This window comes from Lethenteron reissneri, chromosome 20 (assembly GCF_015708825.2).
Source record: "Lethenteron reissneri isolate LAM-NWPU_2019-01 chromosome 20, ASM1570882v1, whole genome shotgun sequence".
Lineage (NCBI taxonomy): Eukaryota > Metazoa > Chordata > Hyperoartia > Petromyzontiformes > Petromyzontidae > Lethenteron > Lethenteron reissneri.
In genome coordinates this window covers 12,836,972-12,864,115 of record NC_083798.1, presented here as the reverse complement: position 1 = coordinate 12,864,115, position 27,144 = coordinate 12,836,972, and the positions used below count along the sequence as shown (strand labels likewise).

Genomic DNA, 27,144 nt, shown 5'->3' with positions numbered 1-27,144 from the left:
CGGGGTCGGATCGGAGCAGCCGGGGCCGAGTACGCCCGCGCCGCTACGACAAGAGGGGGGGGATGCGTCGGCTGAAGGACTCCGGCTGGCCCACTCCCGCCTGGCGGAACTGCTCTACGCCGCGGCCGCCGCGTTGGAGGAGATCACGCGGCTGGGGGCTGGAGGGGCAGCGCGGGTCGACGACAGCAGCCGGCGCGCGGCGACGTTTCCCGCCACCCCGACGCGGCTCGCGGTTAAATTTTCCGCCATCACTACAGTGCGAGCGGACGGCGGGGCCGGCCCGCGTCACGTGACTGCTGAGCGCCAAGCACAAGCCGTGACATCATCAACACCGGCCAGCGCGTCAACATCAGAGCGACCGGCGATGCCATGCGCACAGCCCGCCCACACTGTATCATCGGCGGGGAGCGACGGAGAGCGATCTGCAGCCACGGACGTCGCCTTACAGCAGCGTCTGCCGCCTCTGAAAGAATTCGTAGGCGCAGACGGAGACTGGGGCGGCTTCAGGAGGCGGTTCATCGCTCATCAAGAGATGGCGAACTGGACGGACGCCGAGGCTCTACGCGCGCTGCCGGCGATGCTGGACAACGACGCTCTGGCTACCCTCACCTCGGCGCCTAGGGAAAAGCGCGCCACTCTACACCTGGCGTTGCAGCTGCTGTCAGCCGTCTATGGGCCGCCTTCGGACTACAGGCAGCTGTTCCACGATCGGCATCGGGGCGCTAACGAATCGCCCCTGGCCTTCCGGACGGCTCTCCTAGCCCTGGCGAAGGCTGCTTTTCCAAGGATGGACGAGGAAGGAGTGGATGCCATGGTGGCTGAGAAGCTGCTGCTACTCGCTGATGAGCTGGACGTCAACGTCCTGGCTCAAGACGACGCGGAGATGTCGTCCCTGCTGATCGCGCGCCACATACACGGGGGCTTGCGGTCCCTACGTCGAAAGGCGGCAAAGGGAGTGGCCGGCCATGCCATGGCGGCCACCGCCCTCCCGTCGGAGGAGGTCTGCGGGGTGGAGCGGCGAGGGGAATGGAGATCGGCGGCGCCACAGGCTCGGAATGGACCGAGCCGCCAGGAGCAGCCCAGGACATCTGGGGCGCTCACACGCTGCTACAACTGTGGCCTGCAAGGCCACGTTGCGTCAGGATGCCGGGCTCCCCGTCAGCGCGGGGCGACACCTCGCCAGGACGCCACGCCGTCTCCTCCCAAGCTCCAGCAGAGAAATACGGCGAGTCGCGGCACCTCACACTTTTGGCCCACGCACACATCCGACACACACTCACGCGCTCAACTAAACAGGGCTCCAAATTCCCCGTCCGTCGCGCGCGATTGTTCTGTAATGCGGCGAGCGCTCCAACCAGGTCAGTGGTCGGAGCTCGCCCATCGTGTCGTTGTTGTGTCGGCGGGATCATCGGTTGTGGTCGGTCACATTGATGGGGTAGAGGTGCGGATTTTAATTGACACAGGGGCATCGGCGACCATTATATCTGATTTGATTTATAACATCCTTCCCGTTCAAAGTCGTCCCTTGCTCCCTGTTGACGTGCCATGCTATGCTGCTAACGGGGGCTCGCTGGGCATTATTGGGCAAATCCGCGCCACTATCTGCATCGGAGACATTAAATTATCCGGGCCTGTTTTGGTTTCCTCCTCACTCGCGGTTCCGTGCCTGTTGGGGACGGATTTCTTGGCCAAAATGCCCATCCGTATTCTGATTGACCAGGGGTGCATTGAGCTCCCATCGGGCCGACGCGTTACTTTTTTGTCTTCCCCCACCACGGAGCGTCGGGCGTTTGCCACCGTGCAGGCGCTCGTGACAAAAACTGTGCGCGTACCTCCGGGGGCTCAGATGCTCGTCCCTCTTAGGTTGCGTCGGCCGTTTAATGAAGGGGTTGCGGATAGGGGGGTCTTGTTGGGACCATCTCGGGCCGGGGTCAATGGACCCGATTTGCTCGCGGCTCAGACCATGGTGAGAGGGGATGGGGACCCCTTCATTGCAGTCCTTAATGTGGGATCGCGAACGGCAGTGGTTCCTCAAGGGACCGTGCTTGCACACGCAACGCCGGTACCCTATGAGGAACCACTCGTGGGTCAGGTATCCACCGATCCTCCGTCGCGACCGCATTCGGACTGTGATGACGGATGGCTGGATGCGCTTTGCGCGGGTTCAGTGGACCTGTCCGACTCGCAGCGCGCGCAGCTGCGAGTTCTCCTGAGCGAATTTGCTGACGTTTTTAGTCAACACAAATTTGATATTGGTTGTACCAAATTGCTGCGACACCATATTGACACGGGTGACAGCGCGCCAATCCGCCAAAATCCCTTTCGGTTGAGTCCCGCCGAAAAGGATCATGTCAAATCGGCTGTTGATGACATGCTAGCCGCCGATATCATTTCCCCTTCCAACAGTCCGTGGGGCGCGCCGATCGTTTTGGTGAAAAAACACGACGGCTCACTGCGGTTTTGTGTCGACTTTCGGCGTCTGAACAAAATCTCTGTGGCAGATGCGTACCCGCTTCCTTGAATGGATGAGTCGCTCGATGCCTTGGCGGGGGCGCGATTCTTTTCCACCCTCGATTTGCTATCTGGATTCTGGCAGCTTCCTCTGGATGACGAATCAAAACCTAAGACTGCTTTTCGTACGCCGCAAGGTCTCTTCCAATTTAACCGCTTGCCGATGGGTTTACATTCTGCGCCGGCAACTTTTCAGCGGTTAATGGAATTGGTCTTGGCAGGTTTGCAATGGGATTCGTGTTTGATTTACTTAGACGATGTCATCGTCTTTAGCAAATCCTTCGAGGAACACCTCCAGAGGTTGCGTGCTGTTTTTCTCAAAATGCGGGCTGCCAATTTGAAATTTAAACCGCAGAAGTGCCATTTACTTCGCGAATCGGTGCAATATTTGGGTCACATTGTTGGGCGCTCGGGGATATCCACTGATCCCGCCAAAACGGAATGCGTCAGCTCCTGGCCGACTCCCACCTCGGTGGGAGAGGTCAGGAGTTTCATTGGGTTCGCATCGTATTATCGACGATTTGTGGCTGACTTCGCTACGATTGCGAAACCATTGCATGCCTTGACGTCCAAGGGAGTCAGGTTTCATTGGGGGCCGGAGGAGGAGGCTGCTTTTCGCGCCCTCCGGAATGCTTTGGTGGGGGCTCCGCCGTTGAATTACCCCGATTTTTCACAACCCTTCTTGCTCGATACAGATGCAAGTAACACGGGCATCGGGGGCGTGCTGTCCCAGCTCATTGGGGGCGTAGAGCATGTGGTGGCTTACGGTAGTCGGGTACTGTCTCCAGCCGAACAGCGGTACTGTGTTACCCGTCGGGAATTATTGGCGATTGTTTATTTTATTCAGCAGTACCGCCCGTATCTGTACGGTCGGCGGTTCACCGTCCGTACAGATCATGCGGCACTACAGTACGCCCTGCGGGTTCAACAACCATCGGGCCAGTTGTCTCGATGGTTGGAGATTCTCCAAGACTATGACTTTGTCACCACATATCGTAAGGGTGTCCGCCACACGAACGCTGACGCCCTGTCACGATTGCCACCCACTTCGGAGTGCGCGTGCCTCTTGGGTTCGGGGCGTTGTAGGCCCCCGAACGTCACCACCGATTCGGTCCTCGTGGCCGCTACCGATGCGCCTTCAGCTTCGGGTCCTATCGAGCAAGAAGGGAGGGATTCGTTGCTGGGGTTGTCGGTCGCGGAATGGGGACGCCTCCAAATGGAGGACACCTCCCTCCTCGCTCTGCGCCGTCGCGTCGGGAGGGCTGGTCAGGGGGTGGCGAACGTTGACTCGTGGGGGTTGTTCCAGGGTCTTTTAATGCACTGGGATGGAAAAACCCGCCGCCAGCGGCTCGTGGTGCCTGCAGCATTAAGGGGTAAGGTGGTATGGGCTGTTCATGAGCGGCTTCTGCACTTGGGGGTTCACAAGACCTTTGCCACGCTCCAGCTAGATTTCTTCTGGCCGGGCATGGCAAAGGACGTGGGGGATCTCCTGGGGTCGTGCGCGCAATGCGCGCAGAGGAAGCCACCTGCTAGGGGGTCCAACCCTCCGCTGCAGTCCATAAAGGTTTCCCGGGTTAACGAGCTCGTCGCTCTGGACATACTCGGCCCATTTCCCGCTACGCCCAGGGGCAATAGGTATTTATTAACGGGGGTCGAGTACTTCACGAGATGGCCTATGGCCTGGCCCCTGGCCAACCAGTCGGCAGCAGCCATTGCGGAGGCCTTTGTCCAGGGCTATGTCCTCGACAAGGGTGCTCCGGAACGGCTGCTTACTGACCAGGGTAGGAATTTTTCTGGTAAACTCCTACGCGAGGTGTGCGACCTCTTGGGTACGGAGAAGGTTCGGACCTCTCCGTATCACCCCCAAACTGACGGGATGGTGGAACGGCTGCATCGGACCCTCACGTCTATGCTGTCCCAGCAGGTGTCTGTATCCCAGACGGATTGGGACCTTCGTATAGCCGGGGTGTTGCAGGCCTACAGAATGGCTCCCCATGCGGCCACCGGGATTTCCCCTTTCTTTTTAATGTATGGGCGCGAGGCTAACCCCCCTGTGGCGACCCAGCTCAAGCTCTCGGCGCCCCAGGCGAAGTCTAACTTGTCCGAACACGTTAAATTTAACATCAGCAAATTGTCTGAGGCGCGGGAAGCGGCCGCGCAAAATTCTGATCTCCGCCAGAAGGCGAACGAGAGGCTTCGGTTGGGGCGGGTACAGGTGGTCAAATGGAAACCGGGGGACAAGGCGTGGTTGCACTGTCCCCAGGTGCCGCTGGCAACCTCGTCAAAATTGGTACGGCCGTGGCGGGGGCCAGTGGAGGTTGTACAGGTCTTGCAGCCGCAATGTGTTCGCGTCAAATGGGGGAGGCGCCGGTGGTATGTGCACCCCTCAAGGTTGAAACCATTCATCGCGCCGCCCCGGGGTTCACACGCACACACGCATGGCCAAACGTGTGAGGGTTCCGCCGACTCCCCGACGTCGCTGCACTCGCCTAACTTGACATCAACTGTTCCGTCCCCAGGTGCAACAGGAGTGACGGGTCCACACCCACCAACCCCTCCCGGAGGGGTCGGGGGTCACTCGGCAGCGACGCCTGACTCTCTTGTACCCGGACCGTCAACAACCGTCACTGAGCGTGCCGGGACGGGCCCTTGTGACGGGCCCACCGCGAGAACGCGCGCCAAAACGCGCAGACTGTTGTGAGGTCGGCCGTTGGGGGGCCTTGCGGACAATGGGAGGGGTGGCGTCCGGAGTGTGTATATATGTTGGTTTTGGGGTGTTTATTCGGGGGGAGCGTGTCGGGTTATTTTTTTTCTCTCTCTCTCTCTCTCTCTTCCTGTTGTTGTTCTTGTTAAGATTCTCTTGTTCTTGTTAAAAATTACGCGAGGCACACACACGGGGTTTTCGTGAGGAATGCACCTTTATTCACGTTTTTTTTGCAGCCAGGGACGGCTGCGAGCTGTACAAGGGGGGGTGATGTAGAGGTGTAATTGCGCATGGCTACGAATGTTGAGGTGTGATTATGCATGGCCACGGATGGCCAACAAACACAAGGGGCGGGGTTACGGCCGTACACAAGGGTGGCGCTCGCACCGACGTCCGAATGTGCATCCCCCACGGGCCCCCCCTCGGGGGGAGTCCTATAAAAGGTGATGAGCTCGAGGGCTCGAGGTCGGGACTCAGCTTTAACCAGAGAAGACGGAAGACCTGCTAGTGTAGGCCCCAGAGCTCCCCTGGCTCGCTGTCCTTATAAGGGCCGACCAGGGCAAGCCGGTGGCGTGGCCCCGAGAGCCCAGACGAAGCTGGTCTGGTGACTCAGGGAGCCGGGATCCCAGCTTAACCAAGCTGGGACAGATAGCCTCCCCTAGTCCCGTAGTGGAGGAATTGGTATAGGTTAGAGGGGTTAGCTGTCGAGAAATCCCTGTAGCCAAGTGACCTGTAATAACTGTGTTGGTGTAATAAATAAGTGTGCCTCCGATCCTGTCGTCAAGCCTCCATATACTTACTACACTAGTGGTGAGTGTAGTAGTGGTGAGTGTAGTAGTGGTGAGTCTACTAGTGGTGAGTGTACTAGTGGTGAATGTAGTGAGTGTAGTAGTGAGTGTACTAGTGATGAGTGTACTCGTGGTGAGTGCACTAGTGGTGATTGTCTATATTTTTGTATTTCTCCCTAGTGATGGGACTTTGCAGGATGAACGTTGAGATTTATAGTCTGTACTAAGGTCGGGCACTTAATAGTTGTTTGACAGGAACGGGGGTCAGGATCGAACCTCGTGCCCACCAGGCGAGGAGGGCGTTGCCATCTCCAACTCGCCCCGCCCATCGCCGCACTGGCCCCGCCCATCGTCGCACTGGCCCCGCCCATCGTCGCACTGGCCCCGCCCATCGTCGCACTGGCCCCGCCCATCGCCGCACTGGCCCCGCCCATCGTTGCACTGGCCCCGCCCATCGCCGCACTGGCCCCGCCCATCGCCGCACTGGCCCCGCCCATCGGTGCACTGGCCCCGCCCATCGCCGCACTGGCCCCGCCCATCGCCGCACTGGCCCCGCCCATCGTTGCACTGGCCCCGCCCATCGGTGCACTGGCCCCGCCCATCGCCGCACTGGCCCCGCCCATCGCCGCACTGGCCCCGCCCATCGTCGCACTGGCCCCGCCCATCGCCGCACTGGCCCCGCCCCCTTCACGTTGTTATTGATGCTGCTGCGGCTGCCATCGTCGTCGTGTTCGGCGGACGCTCCGGGCGACGCGGCGTTTCACTTCGTTCTCTTCCTCCACCATGGACGGCAAACACCACCAGCACCACCAGCAGCAGCAGCAGCAGCATGACCCACGCCTCGGCCACCCACCCCCAGGCGACGCGTCCACGCCGTCTCCTCAGCAGCAGCAGCAGCCCCAGCGCCTGGACCGCGGCGTTCGCCAGGCGTTCCGCAACGCGGGCGCCTTCGTGTTCGTGGGGCTCGCGGGCGCCGCGGCCGCCTCGGTGTGCCTGGTGCTCGAGGCGTTCCTCCGCCCGCTGCTGTGGGCCGCGCTCTGCGGCGCCTTCCTGCACCCGTGCAAGCGCGCTCTGGCCGGCGGGGTGCGCTGCTGGCTGGCGGGGCTCCGCGAAGCTCCGGCGGCGGCGGCGGGGGGGGTCGACGGCGGCTGCTGCTGCTACGGGCCGCGTCGTCCCCTCGTCCTCGCAGCCCTCGCGCTGCCCCCGGCCCTGGTCGCTCGCGCCGCGGGTCACGTCGCCCAGCGCCTACGTAGAGTCGCGCTCACGCTGATGCCGGAGTCGTCCTCCTCGTCGTCGTCGTTTTCTCGAGCAGGACGCGGCACGGCGGCGCTGCTCGTGGGGGTCCCCGTGGCGCTGCTCGTGGGGGTCGCCGCGGGCTGCGGGGCCGCCGGGCCGCGCGCCTGGCTGCTCGGGGCCGTCGAGGCGGCGTGCGGCCTCGGGGACGCGGCCGTGGCGAGATTCGCTTCGCCCTGGGTGCGTGACACGCCGAGATTACGCGGAGGTGTAGTGGGGTGTAGTGAGATTTACTGGGGTGCAGTGAGATGTGGTGAGGTGCAGTGAGATGTAGTGAGGTGTAGAGAGATATATTGAGATATATTGAGATGTAGTGAGATTTACTGGGGTGCAGTGAGATGTACATGAGATATACTGAGATTTAGTGAGAGGTAGTGGGATATACTGAGGTGTAGTGAGATGTAGTGAGATTTACTGGGGTGTAGTGAGATGTGGTGAGATTTAGTGAGGGGTAGTGAGATGTACATGAGATATACTGAGATTTAGTGAGAGGTAGTGAGATATACATGAAATATACTGAGATTTAGTGAGATGTACTGAGGTGTAGTGAGATAAACTGACAGGTAGTGAGATATACATGGAATATACTGAGATTTAGTGAGATGTACTGAGGTGTAGTGAGATATACTGAGGTAGTGATATATACATGAAATATACTGAGATTTAGTGAGATGTACTGAAGTGTGGTGAGATAAACTGAGAGGTAGTGAGATCTACATGATATAAACTGAGACAATCGTGAGATGCACTGAGATACGCCGAGACATACTGATATACACTTGAGATTTTGAGACGATTATACTGATTGGTGGAAGGCAGAACGGCACGGTGAGTGATAGAGGCACACGGTTATTTGGGGATTTAGGGGAGTAAGGTGGAATCAGAATCTTTATTCATCCTGGAAAAAATCCGATGAGCTATGAAGCTCTTTTTCACAGATGTCCAGTAATCACATTTACCAGTTACCTACACGGATTATTGTTTACATCAAAATTGTTATCTTAACTTTCAACGTTACTCCCCATAGTCATCTTCATAATTTCTCGGTGAGACGTAGCTGAAACTGTAAATAATAGGGAGACATAACCATAGACGGGCATAGAAAGGAGCTGAGAGATATTGAGACCTAAACAGAGGCAGGTCAAGGACAGACACGGAAATTACTGGACAGACACATCGAGACACAAAGATAAATAGAAACAGAGTAGCGTATAGGGGCAGACCTGGAAATATATAGAGACGGACAATATAGTGCGACAGGTAATTTTGGGTTACCTTGAAAAACTGAGAGCCTGTTACAAATGACCGTGCTGCACACGGTTAAAGACATGTACATGAGGCCACATGTTTACCATTATTAATGTCTACACGACGTATTGCGAATAATAGCAACAACATTCAAGAAAGTATTGAGTAAGTTACAGTGTTTGTCACGAGCATTCATTTCCATTTGTTATTATGCCAGTGCACTATTACAGTATTAGAGTATATTGGCTTATTATTAATTGTTTATTATTACTGCATTACGGTATAATTTTTACTTATTGAAATGAATGCAATGTCAGCAGCATAATCATGGCTTTTCAAAGATGATCAATCATGTTTAGCAGGCCCTCATAACCACAATTAACTCCAAATTCCACAACATTTTTGTCATCACATTTACCAGTTACCTACACGGATTCCTTATCATCATTGTCATCTTACCTTTCAACTTCACCACTTTTCCCCAGAGTCCTCTCCCTTAATATTTTTCCCAGCCATATCATAACTCCTGTTTCTGTCACCACTATCAATATTTCCCCAAGGATTAAATGGACGCAAGCTAAATCCATGAATAAGTGAACTAACCATGCGGGTGTGGGCTGTGCAGGTGTGGACGGTGGTGTGTGGGTACGTGCTGGTGGTGCTGCTCTGGTGGAGTCCTCAGACGCAGCAGGCCCTGGGAACGCTATCTGGCCTGGTGTGGATTGTACTCCTGCTGCATCTTGGTACCGCAAGGAATATGATTTCCCCTCTTGCTATTGTTTAACACGGAGCTTTTTCGCTTATTGTCCATGACGTTGTGGCCCAAAATTACACTACACAACACTTTTGTTGTTGTGTAATAGATGAGTTTGAATAAGCTGACGATCGTTGAAGGGAAGGTCATGTAAAATTAAGGGAATAGGCTATCATGTTGGATGCTCATTTATGGCGCTAGCACTACACACAACCATTCCACTCAGTCCAGGGGCACTCTTGCCATTCAAACCTGCGTTTCACACATTTTACCCCAATTGTGCCATTGGAGTAAGGTCATGATACAATTCCTAACTTGCTAAGCAACGTATCGCCCCATTTTAGAGAATGGTCCATGGAAACGGATATCACAACTACTTCTGAAATCACTCGTGGCAGGGCTTAGATAATAAATTCACTGCACTTGAAAACTTGGTTTACTCACAGGCTTCCTAGATTCTAAATGAGTATGTATGTATGCTGAACTTATTTTGCACCATTTGAAGCCAACCATGCTAATCGGAGGTGTGAATGCTCAGTGGTGCCAAGCTCAGTGCCGATGTTGATGACACAGCATGAGGATGTATTTATCCAGCAGTGGATTGACTGTAAATTACTATTTTCTCAGATATTCATCTAAAATAATTTCAAGCACAAATATGCTTACTACCAAAATATTTTTGATTCAGTGTGATAATTATCTGGACATGACGTCTGTGTCTCTTTCTATGATACTATCGACATCCTCACCTGTCCCTTCTGTCAGTTGATTATTCCCGATGGGGCCAAACTAATTTCTGCAACGGTTCTTCACATTTCCCTCCTCTTTCCTTCCACTTTTGTGTGCATTGCCGATCTTGTAGGGGCTCATTCCCGTGATGATCATTTTAATCTTGGGTGTTTGCAGTGTCCCTGACTGGTTCTTGGCGCTCCCTGGTTCTGCTGCTGCTCATCGGCCTGGTGGTGGCCGGCTGGGTACAGGACGTGCAAAAGGGTCATCACGATGGCACAGGTGACGACCGATTTGACAGAAAGAAAATTCAGCCCACTATTGTCAGGATACATGAACCACAGGCTTCTGGTAAAGGTCTATAGGCTGTAAAGTTGATCAGATAGGATTTATGGCTGTGGCTACCTCTTCCTGTTCTGCAAGACCCACACCTAGAGAGACTGTCAGCTGTCAAATTAATTATCTACAGCATCGGGGTAAGTATAAACAAGATGCTGTGAAGGACAGCCAAATGCGTGCATACATAGTTTTTAGTGAAGTGTTTCTTAGTTTAAATCTATTTCGGATATAGACTGTGGGGACACTTCTTGAGAATATTTAATCATCAAACTGACCACAGAGCCCTTGGTGTCCTAAAAAAGGAACTTACTATTTCACCACGATTGCATAAGACAGTGCACAATATGTAGTGTATGTGGTATATAAGCTGCGTGGGTTATACATGAGTACTCAAGTTGATAAAGGCTATGTTCTTTTAACATTGCCCAAAGCCTTCGGCAGGCTGTCATTGGGACCTGACGTTAATGATGAGACTCAAATTAGCACGAAATACCTTCTCAGCATAATTTAACCTCTCTTCCAGTAGACCTGCTGTATAATTCAGTACGTATGTGGCATTTACTGCAGATTATTTTATGTTTACTCCTCTGCATTGCAGCAATTTGGAATGTGTGGCATGTGATTTATCCGAGTACAAGTAATGTTGTCCTCATAAACATTGGCATTTAGAAAAAAAATTCTTCTCTCCAAAATTTGATCCGGTCTTTTTTCAATGTTACTGTGACTTGCCAAACAAGATTATTGTTCCCAAATGTGCAAGCGCTGCTCATTTTACGCATGCACGTTTGTTTTCTGGTTCAGTGTTGGGCATTGAATAGGCCAGTGCTGACAACTGGAATGTAGTTATCTCTATCAAGAGTCGGTGAGGGATTTGAAAGTAGTAAGGGATTTATACATGGATATTTTTGCAAAACCGCATGATTATTTTTTATTCTTGTGTGAGTCGTGGTGACGTATGGTTAAACAATCCCAGTGACCGACATGGCCTGGGAAGGCGTTTATCCAATAGTGGGTTGACAAACATTTGCTAATTATTATCATGTGTGAGTCATATCACCAACAACCGTTGTTGGTCAGACTTTGACATAACCCTTACGCCATAACATACGCCTTATTTAGGTACTGCAATGTTGTTAATGTCAACTCAAGGTAAAACATGGAGTCCTTCATTATTGTACGGTATATAATTTATTTTCTCCGGGAATAGCTGCAGTAGTTTTTTTGTTTGACCTCGCGATTTCATTAGGCCATTGGTTTTAGTACAATGCAGCAGTGTATTGATTGCAATGCGGCGAATGCTGGATCGCCTGCGATGTCCAAAAAAAGAAAGTAATCAAAGACCCAACACAGGAATTCCCTGTCTCCGCCTGCACATAAGACCTGCGCTTCATTGTGTTCGAACGACGCGCGGCAGGTGTGGCTATTACCTTCACAAGTGGTTTAAAATGAGAGGGTAGCCCTATCGTGAAAGTGGTGAAGTGCAATCTGTTCATCACACAACCGAGCACTGCCCCACTGTGTGCTTACACAAGCGGTACGAACGCTTGGACGGCAAGCAACGCCTGTTGCCATCGAGTGGATTACAAAACTCGACATACAGTTCTAATGTTTTGGCAGTTGCTGTTCAAATGCCAAACGAAACAAGGAGATGAAAAATAATGGAGTGGCAAACACACAGCTCGATGAGGACTTAAGCTTCATCTAAGAACCCGTTGCCTTTTTGTGGTGAAATATTGCAGCAGGGTCTTGTGACCCTGATGCTGAAGCTTGGCAAAGATAATAGTACAGTCTAGGTATTGCATCACTTCCCTCTGGTTTTGTTTATATATATCCTTATTAATTAATGCAGGGTTTTGCCTGTAGATTTTGCAGTGCTTTCAATACATCTGGGCAAGGAGCCAAATAAAGCTAAACTATTCATGATTACGCATCACTCTTGCCACCACGACAATCTCCTTGGCATTGGCTTATATAAGGAATGATAATTTTAAAAATATCCATAATTATGCATTTTCAATTGTACAAATGCAGCTAAAATGGACCCGAACCTCGAATAATGTTCAACAGCTTTAACCTCCATACATTGATTAACATTGTGTTCACATCAGAACTCTCTGTATGATGTAATAGAGTAAACTGATTCATAACAACATAAATCGTTGTTTTTTCAGATTGTTTTGGTTGACAGGAGTGTTTAATAAAATGAGTGCATAGAGTGCTTATGTTTGGTTTGATCTAGCTCATTATAATGAGCAAGTGGTTTCAATTCAAAGCACCTCGTTTGTCTCAAGAGGTTGGTTTTCCTTAATCTCAAGTATTTTTTCAGTAAAATTAATTCACAACCGTTTCTAAAAAAGAAAATCTTCGGATAAAAAATATAGACTGAGTTGTAACCCCCATAACTGTGACCGAATCATTATTATGTTTCGCAGTGCTCCCCGAAAATAAGCATTTAATGCTTGTGAAAACTCAAGGCTAATATATATTTTTGGTTTCAAACTGTGCACAGGAGTATCACTGCTTGACCGAGTGAAGAGGATGGCCACCTCTGCAATGGCGTTGGTTGGCTTGGGAGGCCACCATAAGGAACCTGCGGCAACAACGGAGCCCACTCCTCAGGGTAATGGTGTGTATATCCTGCCACTGTGCTCATATAGTGCATACAATCTTCTAATCTTAATATACATCATTGCCCAAAATTAGTTGTTGTTTATACCTGAATGATATTTAACTTAACATTTCATTTGAAGAAGACCATGATTCAAGCATGCCTAATTGAGCCTAAATTTAGTGGAAAGGGATTCATTTTCAGTATAATATGTTATCAAGTTGTGATTTCGCGTTTAAACTCTTGTTTTGCACAGTTTCTGGTACAACTGATTCTGTGGATGGAGTACACCAACCTTCAACCGCTGCAGACCAACCTCCTGCATCTTTGAGTCAAACCCTGCCTTCCGCACCTCAAGACCCACCTCCATCAACTGAGACCTCATCTGTCGCTGACCAAGTCCCACCCATACCAACCAACGAGCAGCCTCAATCTTCCAACATCCCAGAATCCTCCTCCCAGACTCCGCCCACCACAAACCAAGCCTCTCCCCCACCTGACCAAGTTCCACTTGCATCGGGAAAGAAAAAGTATCCGATGAATTGGGCTACCAAGAAGAAGGGTGGCAAGAGCGATGTGTATTTTGTGGCCCTCCTGTGGGCCATAGTGGGTGTGCAGGCCTGGCTCAACCTCTGGTTGCTGCAACTTCTTCCCATCCCTGTCTTACGTGGGTACTCTTTTGTATTCTCAATCATAACCAGAAATCTGTAGATTTACTATATTTAATTTATTCACAGCCCTTTGTCAGTCCGCTGCCGGATGAATGCCTCCCCATGCTCTGTCGGTCATGGAGATTGACCGTACTTCGCCACACTGGTCAGTGCAGGTTGGTGAAGTGGGTGCCTGGACCGATTTGAATATCACTCGCTACTAATGTCAGCCATGGTGAAAAAGCTAGACTGGATACCATAATAGTGTTAAAAAGTGTATGCATAGGATTTCCTGCATATGCTATCGTACATTATGTCGTGGACAGCAGAGGGCAGTGCAGTTGTACTGTACATCTTCGGCTCACATCTCTGCAGCCCACCTTCAACCAGGACTAACCAGCTTGGACAAGTATGGTCGAATAACAGCCATGACCCGCATAGCGTGGGGAGGCCCTCACCCATCAGTCAACATAATTATAGTTATAGAAGACCCAACACACGCATGATGCAGATTAACCTGGATATTCGTGAGCTCTTTGGGGTGCTCTTTGTGTTGTGTGTTTCACAGTGTGGGTGCTCAAGAAGGTGGTGGTGTCGTTTGGAGTTTGGGACTTCGTGGTGTCGCATGTGTCGCGGTGGTGGCAGTTCCTGTCGTGCCACCTGCGGGAGAGGCAGGACGCCCTGCTCCCCAGACCCGTGCGGGCCCTGTGTCGCGTAATACTTGACATTGACCGCAAGGTAACAACCTCCAGCGCTGCGCAAGCACAGCCCTTCCACACACGGTGCTCGAGATAGATGCACGAGAGCGGTGTTTCACAACTTCACTGATCACCTGTTTTTCCCTATTGGCTTTTTATTGTCGTTATGCTTGTTACTGAGTATTTGCGATCTCAATGATGAAGCTACTCCACTGATTATTTTTGGCTTTGCTATAACATTGGTATACCGACCTCCTGGTTAAATTCAATATCCTGTGTCCATGTTAATCTTTGTTAATCTCGGTTCCTGTTTCCTTCCACTTTATTAAACATCAACAGTTTCTACAGGTTTCGATTTAAAGCTTTCGTGACTGCAGGGATTCATCTTCTTGGTTGTTTCGGTAAAGTCACGTAGAATTTAAATAATAAAATAATAAAAATACAACATAATAAAATAATTCTCACGACGTTTCGGCCACAATGCAAGTTTTCGACAGACCTATTCTCCACTTGAGGACGGCTACTTGCGTTGTGGCCGAAACGTCGTGAGAATTATTTAATTATGTTTTATTTTTATTATTTAAATTCTACGTGACTTTACCGAAAGAACCAAGAAGATGAGTTTCTACAGGTTTTCCTGATCACAAAAAAGTTTAGTTCCTGTCCTTCTATGAAGGTGTATAGTCTAGTTTTTTCACCGGTCTCTTGTCAACTTTCCTTGGTTCTTCTTGCTGTTCAATAGTCTTCTCCATCAACATTTATTTTAAATTAAGCCACTGCACACGACATGCTCCCAATGATTCGGTAATGATGAAAAGCTGTCACATGGGAGATCGCGAAGGCTCAAGTTGAGAAGCACTGATCTCTAGGGTGCATGTTTAGAAGTGTGCATTTTGTTTATGTTGAAATACAGTGGATATCCTTGAATGATGAACGATAGCAATTCCATAAGAAGTTACCTAGTGCATGCCTCTCGTAACTTTCCATGTGTTTTCCTCCCTCCTTCCTATCACTGACTGCGTTCGGGCATAGCTCTGGCACTACGGGAATGACAAGGTAATGTAATGTGTCTCGCCGCTTGACACCACAGCCATTTTTTCCCATAATGCCCTTCACCTTGTCTTTCTGTGGTCACCTTTCATGATCGCTTGCGCAGAGAGTGCTATTCCATCGTGTTTATTTGAAAGTGGACTGGGTGACATTGGGCAGAATCGATTGCGGAGAACTTAATTTAGAAAATGTGCCCTCTAACTTTGCAAGGCGATATCAGCAGTTATGATAGCACTTTTTCTTAAATTGTGGCAATCGGTTAAGTTTTGGGCCAGCTTTTGTATGTCCACAACTCATTTGTTAATTTTCGATCATAACTACAGAAGTTCTGGAGTTTACAAAATTGTATGAAAATATACATAGGTAGTTTTTGCTCGCACATGTACTTATTAATGATGGATTATGAAGCAAGTATATAAACATGTACTTAATCAGTAGAGTTTACTGAAAATCTGAGCAAGCAAAACTTGTGAAATTCTAATTTTAATTGCAGAAAATAATAAAATAAACAGTGGCAGAAGATAACCTCCTTAAGTTTTTTTTGTGCTGTGCTGTATGGGTCTCGGATGTGTTTTGGATCATACCACGTGTCGAGCATGATGTCTGACATTTCACTCCACGTCTTGGGAGCTTCTCCAGGAACTGAATTGAGCTGAAGAAGCTCCCATTATGTGGAGAGAAACATCAAACGTCATGCCGAACAACACCCGGTACGACCCGAACACACATCACATAGCTAAATAACCGGTTTATTGCATTTACAATGCACGTACCTCATGTCATTCCAAATTGGAATGCTGTGGATTATTCGTAAACTACATGTAATTATGTTGCTCCGATGGTGGAATTGTGGTCGTGAATGGGGTGCGTCTGTGCGTCTGGCTGGTGACGATCCACAGCTGCAAGAGTGGCTGGAAAGCTCAGTGGACACCCTGATCAGCGTGCTTATTGTGCTGGTGCTGGTGCTGGGCGCGCTGCTGCTGGGAGTCTTTCTCACGGTCAAGGTGCACCAGGAGAGTGTGCACGTCATCACCGTGACGCACAGCTTCGTCAACGAGACGCTCGTCAGCAACCCCGAGTGGGCCAAGTGAGCTTGCGCGACGGCAATCTCTCTTAGGCGCACGCGTGCCCACGCGCCCCGGATGCCCCGCACGCACCGAAAATTCAGAGCTCGCTTGAAATAGACGTGTGACGACAGGAATTTGACGCGTAAGCGTGCCAGCTGCTAATACCATGCCTGCACGCCAGGCGGATGCTTTTGTCAGTTGTCATGCATATATGGGCTCACTTGTACTTGTTTTTTGTACGTGTCCTATAGTTGGCTCCCGGAGGCAGTAGGAATGCAGAAGGCCGTTGATTCAGCTGCCAATAATGTCTACCAGTATGGCCGCGAGTGGATTACCAGCAAGGTATTGGCCTTGATTGTGTCCGACGGTGGTAGGCACCTTTTACTTCAGCACTGTATTTGGATGGGTTTTTTAATATATAAACGTTCCCATTAACCAGCACATGGTATGCTGCCATGGTGTACTGGTGGGCAAATTGGACTTGCAATCCAAAGGTCGTTAGTTCACCTATGCTAGTGCAGCAGTTGAAACAATGGGCAAGTTTCTTAAATCCCCCCCGGTTCTGTCCACCCACCGTTATAGATGGGTCCACCACAGTTATTCAATTGGCAGGCCGCGTGTAGTGGGGTAAAGTGTAAGTGTTGGAACTCCTACCAATTCGAAGGCTACTGGCCACCAGGGAAGAGTAATACAAATACAACCCTAGAGCTCCCTCTAGTAGAGGCCTTTCTGCCAGAAGTGGTGTCCACAGCTTTACATCATAAGGTCGCACTCATTACACACAAAGTGCTTTCCAAAAATGAACCAATACCTTGCTGATCTCGTCAAGGAGCATAAACCATAACGCATCCTCCATTAATCCTCGCAGCGACTTTTGGCGATCCATTGAACAAAGACGGTCACTGCATCGCGCACTTTCGGATGTGCTTCCATGGCCATCTGGAATGCTCTTCCTTCCGATTCTAGGAAGCCACTGGAGCTATGCACTTTTAAATATAACTTGAAAACGAATTTCTTTAGAACTGATTTTTGTGTTCAGTTTGTTGTCCTTCCCCCACACCTCCGATTAACACGGTTGGCTCTGTACGGTGCGACAGAAGTCAAACACATACGTACAGTGACGCTATTGGCTGTGATTTCTCCTCCTGTCATGGTGACGCGTGTGCAGTTGCAAAAGATGCTGGGTGGTAAAGTGAGCAACACGACACATATTGAGAACCAGGTGCTCGAGCTCTGGGACCGCCTCTACCACTCCTGGTTTGTCAATGTGAGGGCCCTTTCCAGCCACACCAACATTGATGCCACCTGAGTTCAGCTTGACCGACAATACCCGGCTTTAAGGACCGTGCATTTTGTTTACCCTGGCATATTGTTTCGTGTATGCTGGTAATAACGTGGACAGATCCAGTGTCTCTTGCATGCAACGGGTGGTTTTTGGAGGACTCATGGAATCTTTATAAAGTTCGAAAAAAAATGATTTGCACTCCCAATGCCTTAAAATGTGACAGTTTTTCTGCGTCTCCACGCTCCACAGTAACGTCACGAGCCAGGCGCGTCGGTTAGTACTGTGACTCCGCAGCAGCTACCGTCACATTGGATGGTACATTTCAGAATTGGCTTGCACATTTCCGGTGGTGTCAGTTGCGATTTTTTTTTACATTCTGTACCTTGATTTTAATGGGGGGTTTTTTGTTATGAAGTCAAAAACAATATAAATAATGATTCAAGTTGTAATCGACCTAAATTTAGCCCGGTATGTCAAGGACGCACTATTTAAGAATGCATGTGCTTATTAAGGTAAACGGCTATACAACAATCTAAATTGGACCTGGGTTTAATATTTTGTTATTTACAGATTGCAATACATGGAGCACGAGTCATAAGTGTGTGCAGTCATTGCTCCCTTTTGAGGATTAATCACACAGGATCTTATGATGGGGTTCAAGGCGCAGCCAGACACTTTGGCTCATGCTGCTCATTCCGTAATGCATCTGTGCTGCAGAATGCAACTTTGAACGCGATCCAGAGAGGGCGTGCCCCGAAGCAGGTCTCTGTGCGGTCAGGCTGGGTCATCGGCGACATGCAGGACTGGCAGGTGGCGGCCTCCTTTGTACACGAGAACATCGAGACCTTCCTGTCGGTAAGCTGGCCGCTACTCGATGAGTCGACGCACATTGCCCACATCCATGCCCGTCCATCAGTCCCACCGGTGGTGTCTGGTGGCAATGTTTGTTATTCCCGTACCCTACACCGGTTCAGTAAAACTATAGGTTTTTCTTACGTCAGAAATGGATTGTTACGGAAGAGACCAGTTGAGGGTGCCATGTAAGAGTTGTCTAATATCGTATTACTAAATAGCAAATGTTTTTTTTGCATAAGGACTTTTTGATCATCATCATAGCTTTGTCAGTTGAAAACCAGTCTCTTTTTTTACTTTCACTGCATAAGATAAATATTGGGGGTGTTTTTATTCATTTGATTTTACTATTTTCATGCAGCTGTGAATATATTCCTGTCATTGGCCTCGTGGCTAAGTGCATTTTGGCATTCTAATCGCCCTCTGCTGACTACCTTCGTTGTGTTTTCTGTCAGATCCTGGAGTCGTTGTGGGTCGTCATGAGCCACAACGTGAACTTGCTGGTCAACTCTGCCTCCACACTACTCACGCTACTCTTTTACGGAGGCACCGCCATCCTCAACTTCGTGCTGTCTCTGGTAGCTTTGCCAATAAGCATTGAGCTCACTCACCTGGTGTCATTGCAACAGTCGCACACAGAAACATTTTAAGCAGGCCATGCCGTTGATCCTGAATTTGAATTAAATAAGGTCAAGCTTCCCAGCACAATGAAATGTCAAATGTGGGTGTTGCGTCCTTTGTAAAGATGAACTTTGTGTTGATCGTCCTTGCGAACTGTTTGTGCTACCTATCCAAGGTCCTATACTTAAACCCGACTTGGTTAAGAGCAGGCCAGATTCATATTTAATTACCTGTGACGTCTATGAATCATTTGCAAAGGCAGGAAAGTACCGTGTTTGATCACAGCTCATCCTACGATGCTCAGTTGTTGCCTTGCAGGAGTGCGGCGACGTCAGGGTCGCGGACTGTGTCCGTGGAACGATATTTGAGTGTGTGCCACCGGTGGTTATGTGCGTACTGTGACCGTTACGCTCTGTGATCGTCCTTGCAAATTGTTTGTGCCACCTGGCAGGTGATATTCCTCACCACCCTCTTCTACCTGCTGAGCTCCAGCGACCAGTACTACAAGCCTGTCAAGTGGATCCTCTCCCTCACCCCCCTCTCACAGAGTGGCTCCTCCAGCCAGTTCACGGGCCACATCGTGGAAGATGCCATCGGGTACTGAAAACATTAGGAGAGGATAGGGAAGTGCACTTTGTTTAGCTATGCTCGATCATCATACCAGCGTTCTCAATTGAACTCTCACTGCTGCCTGAACTCCCATTGAGTGAGATCAAGCACTCCATCATATGTAACTTGCCTACATCTTAGGCCTTGTTTTCATGACCACTGGAAACATGCTGGCTTCATTACAGCACGAAGCCAATCTGAAGAGTCCGTGTTTACGTATCAACCGACTCGGGCAAGACGGTTCCCATTTAATCCCAGAATTGGACAACAGAGCTCCCTTCCCACCACGAACTGCTCTCTAAAGAGCTGGCCCAACCCCACAACAAACAAAACCCGTACGCTGCGACACCCAGAATTTATGCTGGTTATCTGTTCGTGTCGTTTAAAAAAAAAGCTAAACAATTCTCAATTAATAAAAAATCATCAGCTTAAATGAGACTATTCTCATGAGGGTGAGGGCAGGGGGGAAGAAATGGGGGTGGCGGAGTCTGCGGACCCTCTTTGGCCAGCAAGCAAAGGGATAGATATGACCCTGGACTATTCCTGAGCTGGCCCAGCGCAGTACCCCAGTGGTCATCTAAAATGGGCCTTAAATATCACATCAGGAGAAATGTTCCAAGTAGCTATCATTGTGGATTTAATTTATATATGAATAACTGCAGTGAAATGAACAATCGGTTATATGAATAATTGCATTTCTTGATAACTTATTCACAACATACATATGTGGCTGTGCATGCAGGATGCTAATTTTTACGATGCTGTTGCTTTTCGCCAGCGGGGTGTTTGGAGCGTCTGTGAAGATGGCATCTTTTTACGGACTCTACACCTGGCTGACACACACCTTGTTTGGAATTAATGTTGTATACATCCCAGCAGGTAAGACATGGAAGAACTGGTATATTTGTACTAACAAATCACTTGATTAGAACTCCATCCCTTACCTGTCCAGTATCTCTGGCCAAATGGCAAGCACTACCCACTTGTAATCAGGTCTGATTTATTTTTTCGGTAAAGTCACGTAGGTAAAAAAGAAAACAAATACATTTTTACCTACGTGAGTTTACCGAAAAAACCAAAGAGTATGGATCCTTGCAGTCACAGAAACTTCTAATCTAGAATCTGATTTATTTTTCAACCGGATGAGAGCTTGAGCTTGGATGTCTCTTCTTTCAAGGGAGACTTGAATTAGAAATACAAGAATAACAAGTAATTGCACGACAAGACTAAGTGTAAATGAACCCTTAAAATAACTAAAACAGGCAAATAAATATGATCAACAGACTAGATTGGGTGTATAGAGTGCTAAGTACGCCATGTTTGAACGATGCAACTTCCTGCAAATAATTTTTTTATAATTACACTACACTTAAATCCCAACTGCATTAGGAGCAAACGAAATTCGTATTAAATTACCTGTGATGTCTGAATAATTTACAAAGACAAGAAACTGGCTGTGTTTTGATGACAGCTTCTCCTACGATGCTCAGTTATTATCCTGCAGGAGTGCGGCGACATCGGGGTCGAGCACTGTGTCTGTGGAATTATACTTGAGTGTGTGCTGCCAGTGGTTGTGTGCGTTGAGGGGAGCGGTAGTGAAGCGGTCAGCGCGCTGCACTGCGAACCCGGTAGCGCAGGTTCGATTCACACCAGTGACGATTATCTGAACCGGTCCAGGGCCTCTCCGAGGTCGATTCAGCCTCAAATGAGTACCTGGTGCGGTGTGTAAACATCGCCACTGGGGAGACAAAGGCGGCTGGGCATGATGCTGGCCATCCACACTCTCTAACAGCAGTAACTCCAACAGTCTGTTCAGGCTATGCGGGGGATCATTGGCTTTGTTGTGTGCGTGCTGTGGCCGTGCACTCTGTAGCGCTGGCTGCTACCTTGGGTGCGGTGCCCTTCCTGGGCACATACTGGGCAGCGTTGCCCGCCGTGCTGGAGTTGTGGCTGGTGCAGGGTGACCGTGGCCTGGCCTTGCTGCTCTTCATTATCCACCTGCTGCCCTCCTCTTGTGTGGACACCGCCATCTACTCCGAGATGTCGGGGTAAGGTGCCATTGGCAGAGTTGGAGCAGGGGCGTGGGCATGTGCCAGGTTGATTAAGGTGATTGTAGATGATACATTTTACAATTGGGCAGGAAGTGAACTTCTGCTTCCTTGTAGGTACCAAATTGATGACATCACACCCCCTGTTTAAGGTACAGGACTGAAGGACATTTTGACAGTTCTGGAAACTGCATGGTGATGTTGGTTGTAACCACCAACGAAATTTCGTACCAAATTATTAAATGTTGAGATTTTTCTCCAACACAACGCTGTGCTGAAGCAATAATAAATTGGCATGTTTGTATGTATGTTGAACTTACTTCGCACCGTACATAACCAACTTTATGAATTAGTCATGTCAGTGAAGGAGGGTTTACCACACATATTTTGCTGATGCGATGCGACCCAAAAACTACTACGAATCATATTAGTCGTTAAATACTATGTGTTTAAATGTAGAATGTCGTCTTGTTTTCATTGTTTCAGAAAGTAATTGGTCTACGTTGCAACGTGTTTGCAGTCACGTGGGTACTTAATCACTGACCGTCGACCCGTAAGGAGCAGATCATTAAACCGGTACTTGTGTAAAAAGGCGTGAACGAACACGGTTAATCCACAACTTGGATGATCTGCCCATGGATAATCCAGAGTATACCCGTGTGCTCCTAGTGGAGGCCACCCATACCTGACGGGGCTGGCGGTCGCTGGTGGCGTGTACTACGGCGGCCTTGAGGGCGCCATCATCGGGCCCATTCTGCTCTGCACACTACTTGTCGCCTTCAACATCTACAGCTCCATGCTCTCCAGCCCCAGCACTCCCACCAACCCGCTCGCCACTCCCTTCGAGCATACAGCCGACTTCTTACCCAAAGAGTAAGTAGGAGCGAATAAGCTAATGCAGCCAAGAATCTTCTTGGTTCTTTCGGTAAAGTCACGTAGAAGGGAAGTAATAAAATAATAAAAATGAAACATAATAAAACAATTCTCACGACGTTTCGGCCGCAACGCAAGCAGCCGTCCTCAGGTGAAAACCAGGTCTGTCGAGGCGACAGCGTCTGACGCTGTCGCCTCGACAGACCTGACGCTGTCGCCTCGACAGACCTGACGCTGTCGCCTCGACAGACCTGACGCTGTCGCCTCGACAGACCTGGTTTTCACCTGAGGACGGCTGCTTGCGTTGTGGCCGAAACGTCGTGAGAATTGTTTTATTATGTTTCATTTTTATTATTTTATTATTTCCCTTCTACGTGACTTTACCGAAAGAACCAAGAAGATGAATCCCTGCAGCCAAGAATGTCGCCATAGCCATCTGTGGTTGCACGTGCACGTACATCAGCTATCAAAGAGAAAGTACATTACAAGTGTCTGATCTGATGTGCAGAGTGCAAAACGGAAACAACCAAGTTCCTTTGTTGAACATAGGGTGTTCAACTTATGAAGACTGCAATAAAGTTGAATGCAGTAAAGTTTTGCCAATAACATCATGAGGCCTCCTTTGCCAGTAGCAAAATATAATAGGATTTTTACCCTTTTTTCTGGCAACAGAAAAAAAGGCGCCTTTTGGCGTCATCTGGTCGAACACCATGAGACTCGGCTCTAAAGAAAGCTGTCTCTGGTGTGGATCAATCAATTTCAAGGACAATGCATACATTATCAGTGTATTTTGTTTGCATTCTGACTGCAGGTATTGTGGTTAATGTGAACATAATTCCTTGTAAAAAGGTTTCAGTTTTGTTGCCAGAAAAAAGGGTCAAAACCTATTATTTTGCCAATAACTTCGGCTTTATAAACAGCACTGATATTTTACGTAGCATCATCAATTGGTAAAAAAACAGAATCCTATAAGTTTCGTTGATAATGTTTCTGTGCAAAGCGGTGCGTTGGGACGAGGGTTCAATCTAGGCCACTACGAATTTGGCAACAACAACCATCTGTGGCTTCTCAGCCTTTAATTGGTCAGTCATATTTTTGGGTTTCACTCTTGATATCAATGTCAGCCAGTTGTTGCTGGCCAGTGTCTCTTAAATCATCGTCGTAACATGCCAAATATGAGGAGAGATTGGGGTGGTAAGCACATTGCACGATGAACCCTACGACCTGACTGATTCCCAGCCATTGCTTGTGAGGTGGCGAATGATATCTGAACTGGTCCTAAGCACCCTCATCACTAAATTCCACTGACCAGCATGGTGAAGTATGGTTAAACAACACCCATGACCAACTCTGTGGGGAGGCCTTCATCCGGCAGTGTATTGGCAAACGTTTGTTTTCTTGTGTTACGTGACATAATCTTGTGTGACCTTGTCGATGTGTTTCTGCCAGGGTACCCAATGAAGGCACCCAGCAGCAGTGAGAGCCTTATGGTGTCATCTTCAAATACTGTTCTGCAAGTCACAAAGAGACCAAAGCTGTCGAAACAATAACAGGTTGGCTTCCATGTTCACGGTTGTATGCAAATGGATACCGTATATGCCTACATATATAAAAGGCTCTTTGCACTTTATGCATGTTTCAAGGTCACTAAATGAAAATGCTCTGGACACATCAGAGTATAAAAGTGGTTTGGTCATAGGACCCCTTGTATCCGAGCACCCCATATTCGCCCAAAAGTAGTTGGTTAGTTCTCTCGCTGGTGCTGCCATGATGTGATCTGTACATAAACATGCTTGAGGTATTATCTAGCTTCCATCTTCTTGCAGGGGTAGTTAGGAGTTAAAACCCTGAAATCCCCCTTGGGGTATATATTTGGAGAAAAATGTAAAATGGACTGGAGTGATTCGCATCTTAGAATCTATTGTTTGGCAAGTTCAAGACATTAATAGAATTTGCAGAACTAGGCCATGCATTATAAATTGTTTATATGGATTCTTTTATTCAAAAATGTATACATATATTTAATTTACCTTTGGTGTTCAGTTATCTATATATTTACACTAATTTTATATATGTGCGTGTTGTGTGTATTTGTCAAATACTGCTTTTGTTCAAGGCATGAGTTATCGTGCACATTAATTTAATTATTTATTCACATACGGCTTTTATATTTTAATCTTAAGGTCAGGACACCAGTCCAGGCAAGGCAATCTGTGTGTGCACTAATGGATGTACTCTTTAATGTGCATGGTGTGTGTGCAATTGAGTTAAGATTTGTTATTTCTGGCCACTTTATGGCTGGCCTCCACTGTATTTCTACTGTTATAGCATATATCATATACAATCATGTCTACAATGAATACAAATCGATTAATACGGCCATTGAAACAAGTAATTTGGCGCTCTAAAAGGATGGGGTAAATGCACATCGTTCGTGTGGGTTGCAATTCTAACTATCATGCAAAGAAGTGCAATAATTTACATAATTCAGTCACTTTCCAATTAAACTTGTGTCGAGGAAATTCCCTGGAAAATGTGTTCAAAGAAAATAAAATAAGGCATATTTTACTCTCGTGCTTGTACAACGGAAATGCAAGACAAATCCTTGGCATATCCGGGTTTGTACGGTGTATTAGTATGCAAGCTGTTCAAAGCAATTAAGTATCACACACATGAACAAGTGTGTATTTTCTGCAAACACAATATCGCATCTTGTCAGTTGTAAGCCTGCTAATGTTTTGTTGTTCTGGAACCATGCTGGTCACACTGCCAAAGTTTGGTCAAATCGGCAGTGAATTATTCAATTAAGATACAATTGAGGCAGAAAAATAGTTGAACAGAACTAGCGGATCTGTTTATTAATATTTTATATATATATACAATCATGAACGAATGTTGTCAGCAGGACTGTCAAGTAATTTCATGTCTGTCTCATGACAGAAACGTACCATGTGGTATGTTTTTTTTGCACTGAGCTGTTAGCTATGCTGTATAACAAAATTATTGTGAATTATTCCTTCAGTTGCCTTTGGAGGAGAAAATATTTTACTTCGGTTACATAGTTTCAGACGTTTTTATCTTTTAACAGTGTTCATGCAGATGCTTTTACAGAAATTGAAGCATGGAGTTGATCGCATTAAAATATATAATTCAACAATGTTAGGCAATGTTTTAATGTTGACCTGGCGCATTATGATAAACATGATTAATATGAATGTTCTGAGTAAACGATGAGCTTGGTGGTCGCCTTTGCTGTTTGCCTTTGTATAAAAAAAATGATATCCCGATACCTTTCACGGCAACAGGCTAGTTTGTGTGCCTGCATCGTGACTGGGATTGACACCTCTTGAGATGCAGAAAAAATGTGGGATGTGTGGGAAGAATATATCTCCAAGGGAGGGAAAACATGCAAATTCATTGTCTTGAGCAGTGGTATTATTTCGCAACTTACAAAAACCGGGCCTTTCATTTTCACGGGAAGACTGCCGGATTTCCCAGGACAGATGCTTCAAACAGAGCAGGACATGTGGCAATCCTAATCATGGCAAAATTAAACATCTTCAAAGGAGTCCATTACATCTTCTGCAGTTTGGGAAAATATCAGACTTCATTTCGACTGGAGGCGTCTGATTAGCTATGTCACTCTTTTTCACGGATGTCCGGTTGAAAATGTCATTGGAGTTGCACTGTGAAAGCCATGTTATATCAACTGCCGTCGATTTGGCCTCGCAGCCATGGAAGTAGTGGTAGTTTCGATGCAGCAAATACCCTTCCGAGGTGAATCTTTGGGCAGCACAATACTAATGAACCCATATACACTGTATAACATGGATTACTCCACAATATACTCCCCACATTCTAGATTTTAAGCTTTCGTGACTGCAAGGATGCATATTCTTAGGTTTTTTCGGTAAAGTCACGTAGGTAAAAATTTTAAATTTAAATTAATAAAAGTAAAATAAAAAAAAATCACGTTTCGGAGGCAACACACAGCTGTATCAATCTCTAATTTACTTGATACGGCTGTCGTGGCTGTGACAGTTCCACCTGAAGACGGAAGCTTGTGTTGCCTCCGAAACGTCGTGATTTTTTATTTTATTTTATTTTACTTTTATTAATTTAAATTTTTTACCTACGTGACTTTACCGAAAAAAAAAACCTAAGAATATACTCCCCACACACGATAGTGTGAACCCTGTATTCTCAATATGCTGTGGGATAATCCATTTTTTTACAAGGTGGGACTTTCGTCATGAGTCTTAAACGTATTCTGCAAGTCTCTGCCTCTTGCCTTGCACTGTATTTTGCCATAAAATAAAGCTTTCGCGAGCACTCTAAATCAGGAATTCTCAACGCGTTTTTTTTATTAAAGCCAGGTTTTCTTTACACTGAATATCAACACGTACAATAACTTCTG

The 27,144-nt window shown here is 48.0% G+C and overlaps 1 protein-coding gene across 3 annotated transcripts; it reads left to right on the top strand.

Moving 5' to 3' along the window:
* Positions 1–6,724: 6,724 nt before the first annotated feature.
* On the top strand, positions 6,725–27,066 carry LOC133344790 (transmembrane protein 245-like). Of its 3 annotated transcripts, none has more exons than XM_061554962.1 (17): positions 6,725–7,476; positions 9,170–9,287; positions 10,205–10,309; positions 12,876–12,986; positions 13,231–13,641; positions 14,193–14,362; positions 15,355–15,378; positions 16,272–16,459; positions 16,691–16,781; positions 17,608–17,706; positions 18,442–18,579; positions 19,032–19,154; positions 19,649–19,794; positions 20,585–20,685; positions 21,680–21,854; positions 22,524–22,727; positions 24,177–27,066. In XM_061554962.1, exons 1-17 carry the CDS (start codon positions 6,787–6,789, stop codon positions 24,205–24,207), a joined length of 2,925 nt encoding a protein of 974 aa, XP_061410946.1. In that variant the 5' UTR covers positions 6,725–6,786; the 3' UTR covers positions 24,208–27,066. The 3 variants fall into 3 exon arrangements, with proteins under 3 accessions (XP_061410946.1, XP_061410945.1, XP_061410947.1); XM_061554961.1 differs by having other exon boundaries at positions 12,876–12,992; XM_061554963.1 differs by lacking the exon at positions 15,355–15,378 and having other exon boundaries at positions 12,876–12,992.
* Positions 27,067–27,144: the final 78 nt, after the last annotated feature.

Coding starts and splice junctions, on each gene's coding strand:
- LOC133344790 (XM_061554961.1), top strand. CDS start 6,787: ATGGACGGCAAACACCACCAGCACCACCAGCAGCAGCAGCAGCAGCAT. Junction 10,310..12,875: donor GGGTCATCACGATGGCACAG/GTGACGACCGAT, acceptor AACTGTGCACAG/GAGTATCACTGCTTGACCGA. Junction 15,379..16,271: donor GGCACTACGGGAATGACAAG/GTAATGTAATGT, acceptor GACGATCCACAG/CTGCAAGAGTGGCTGGAAAG.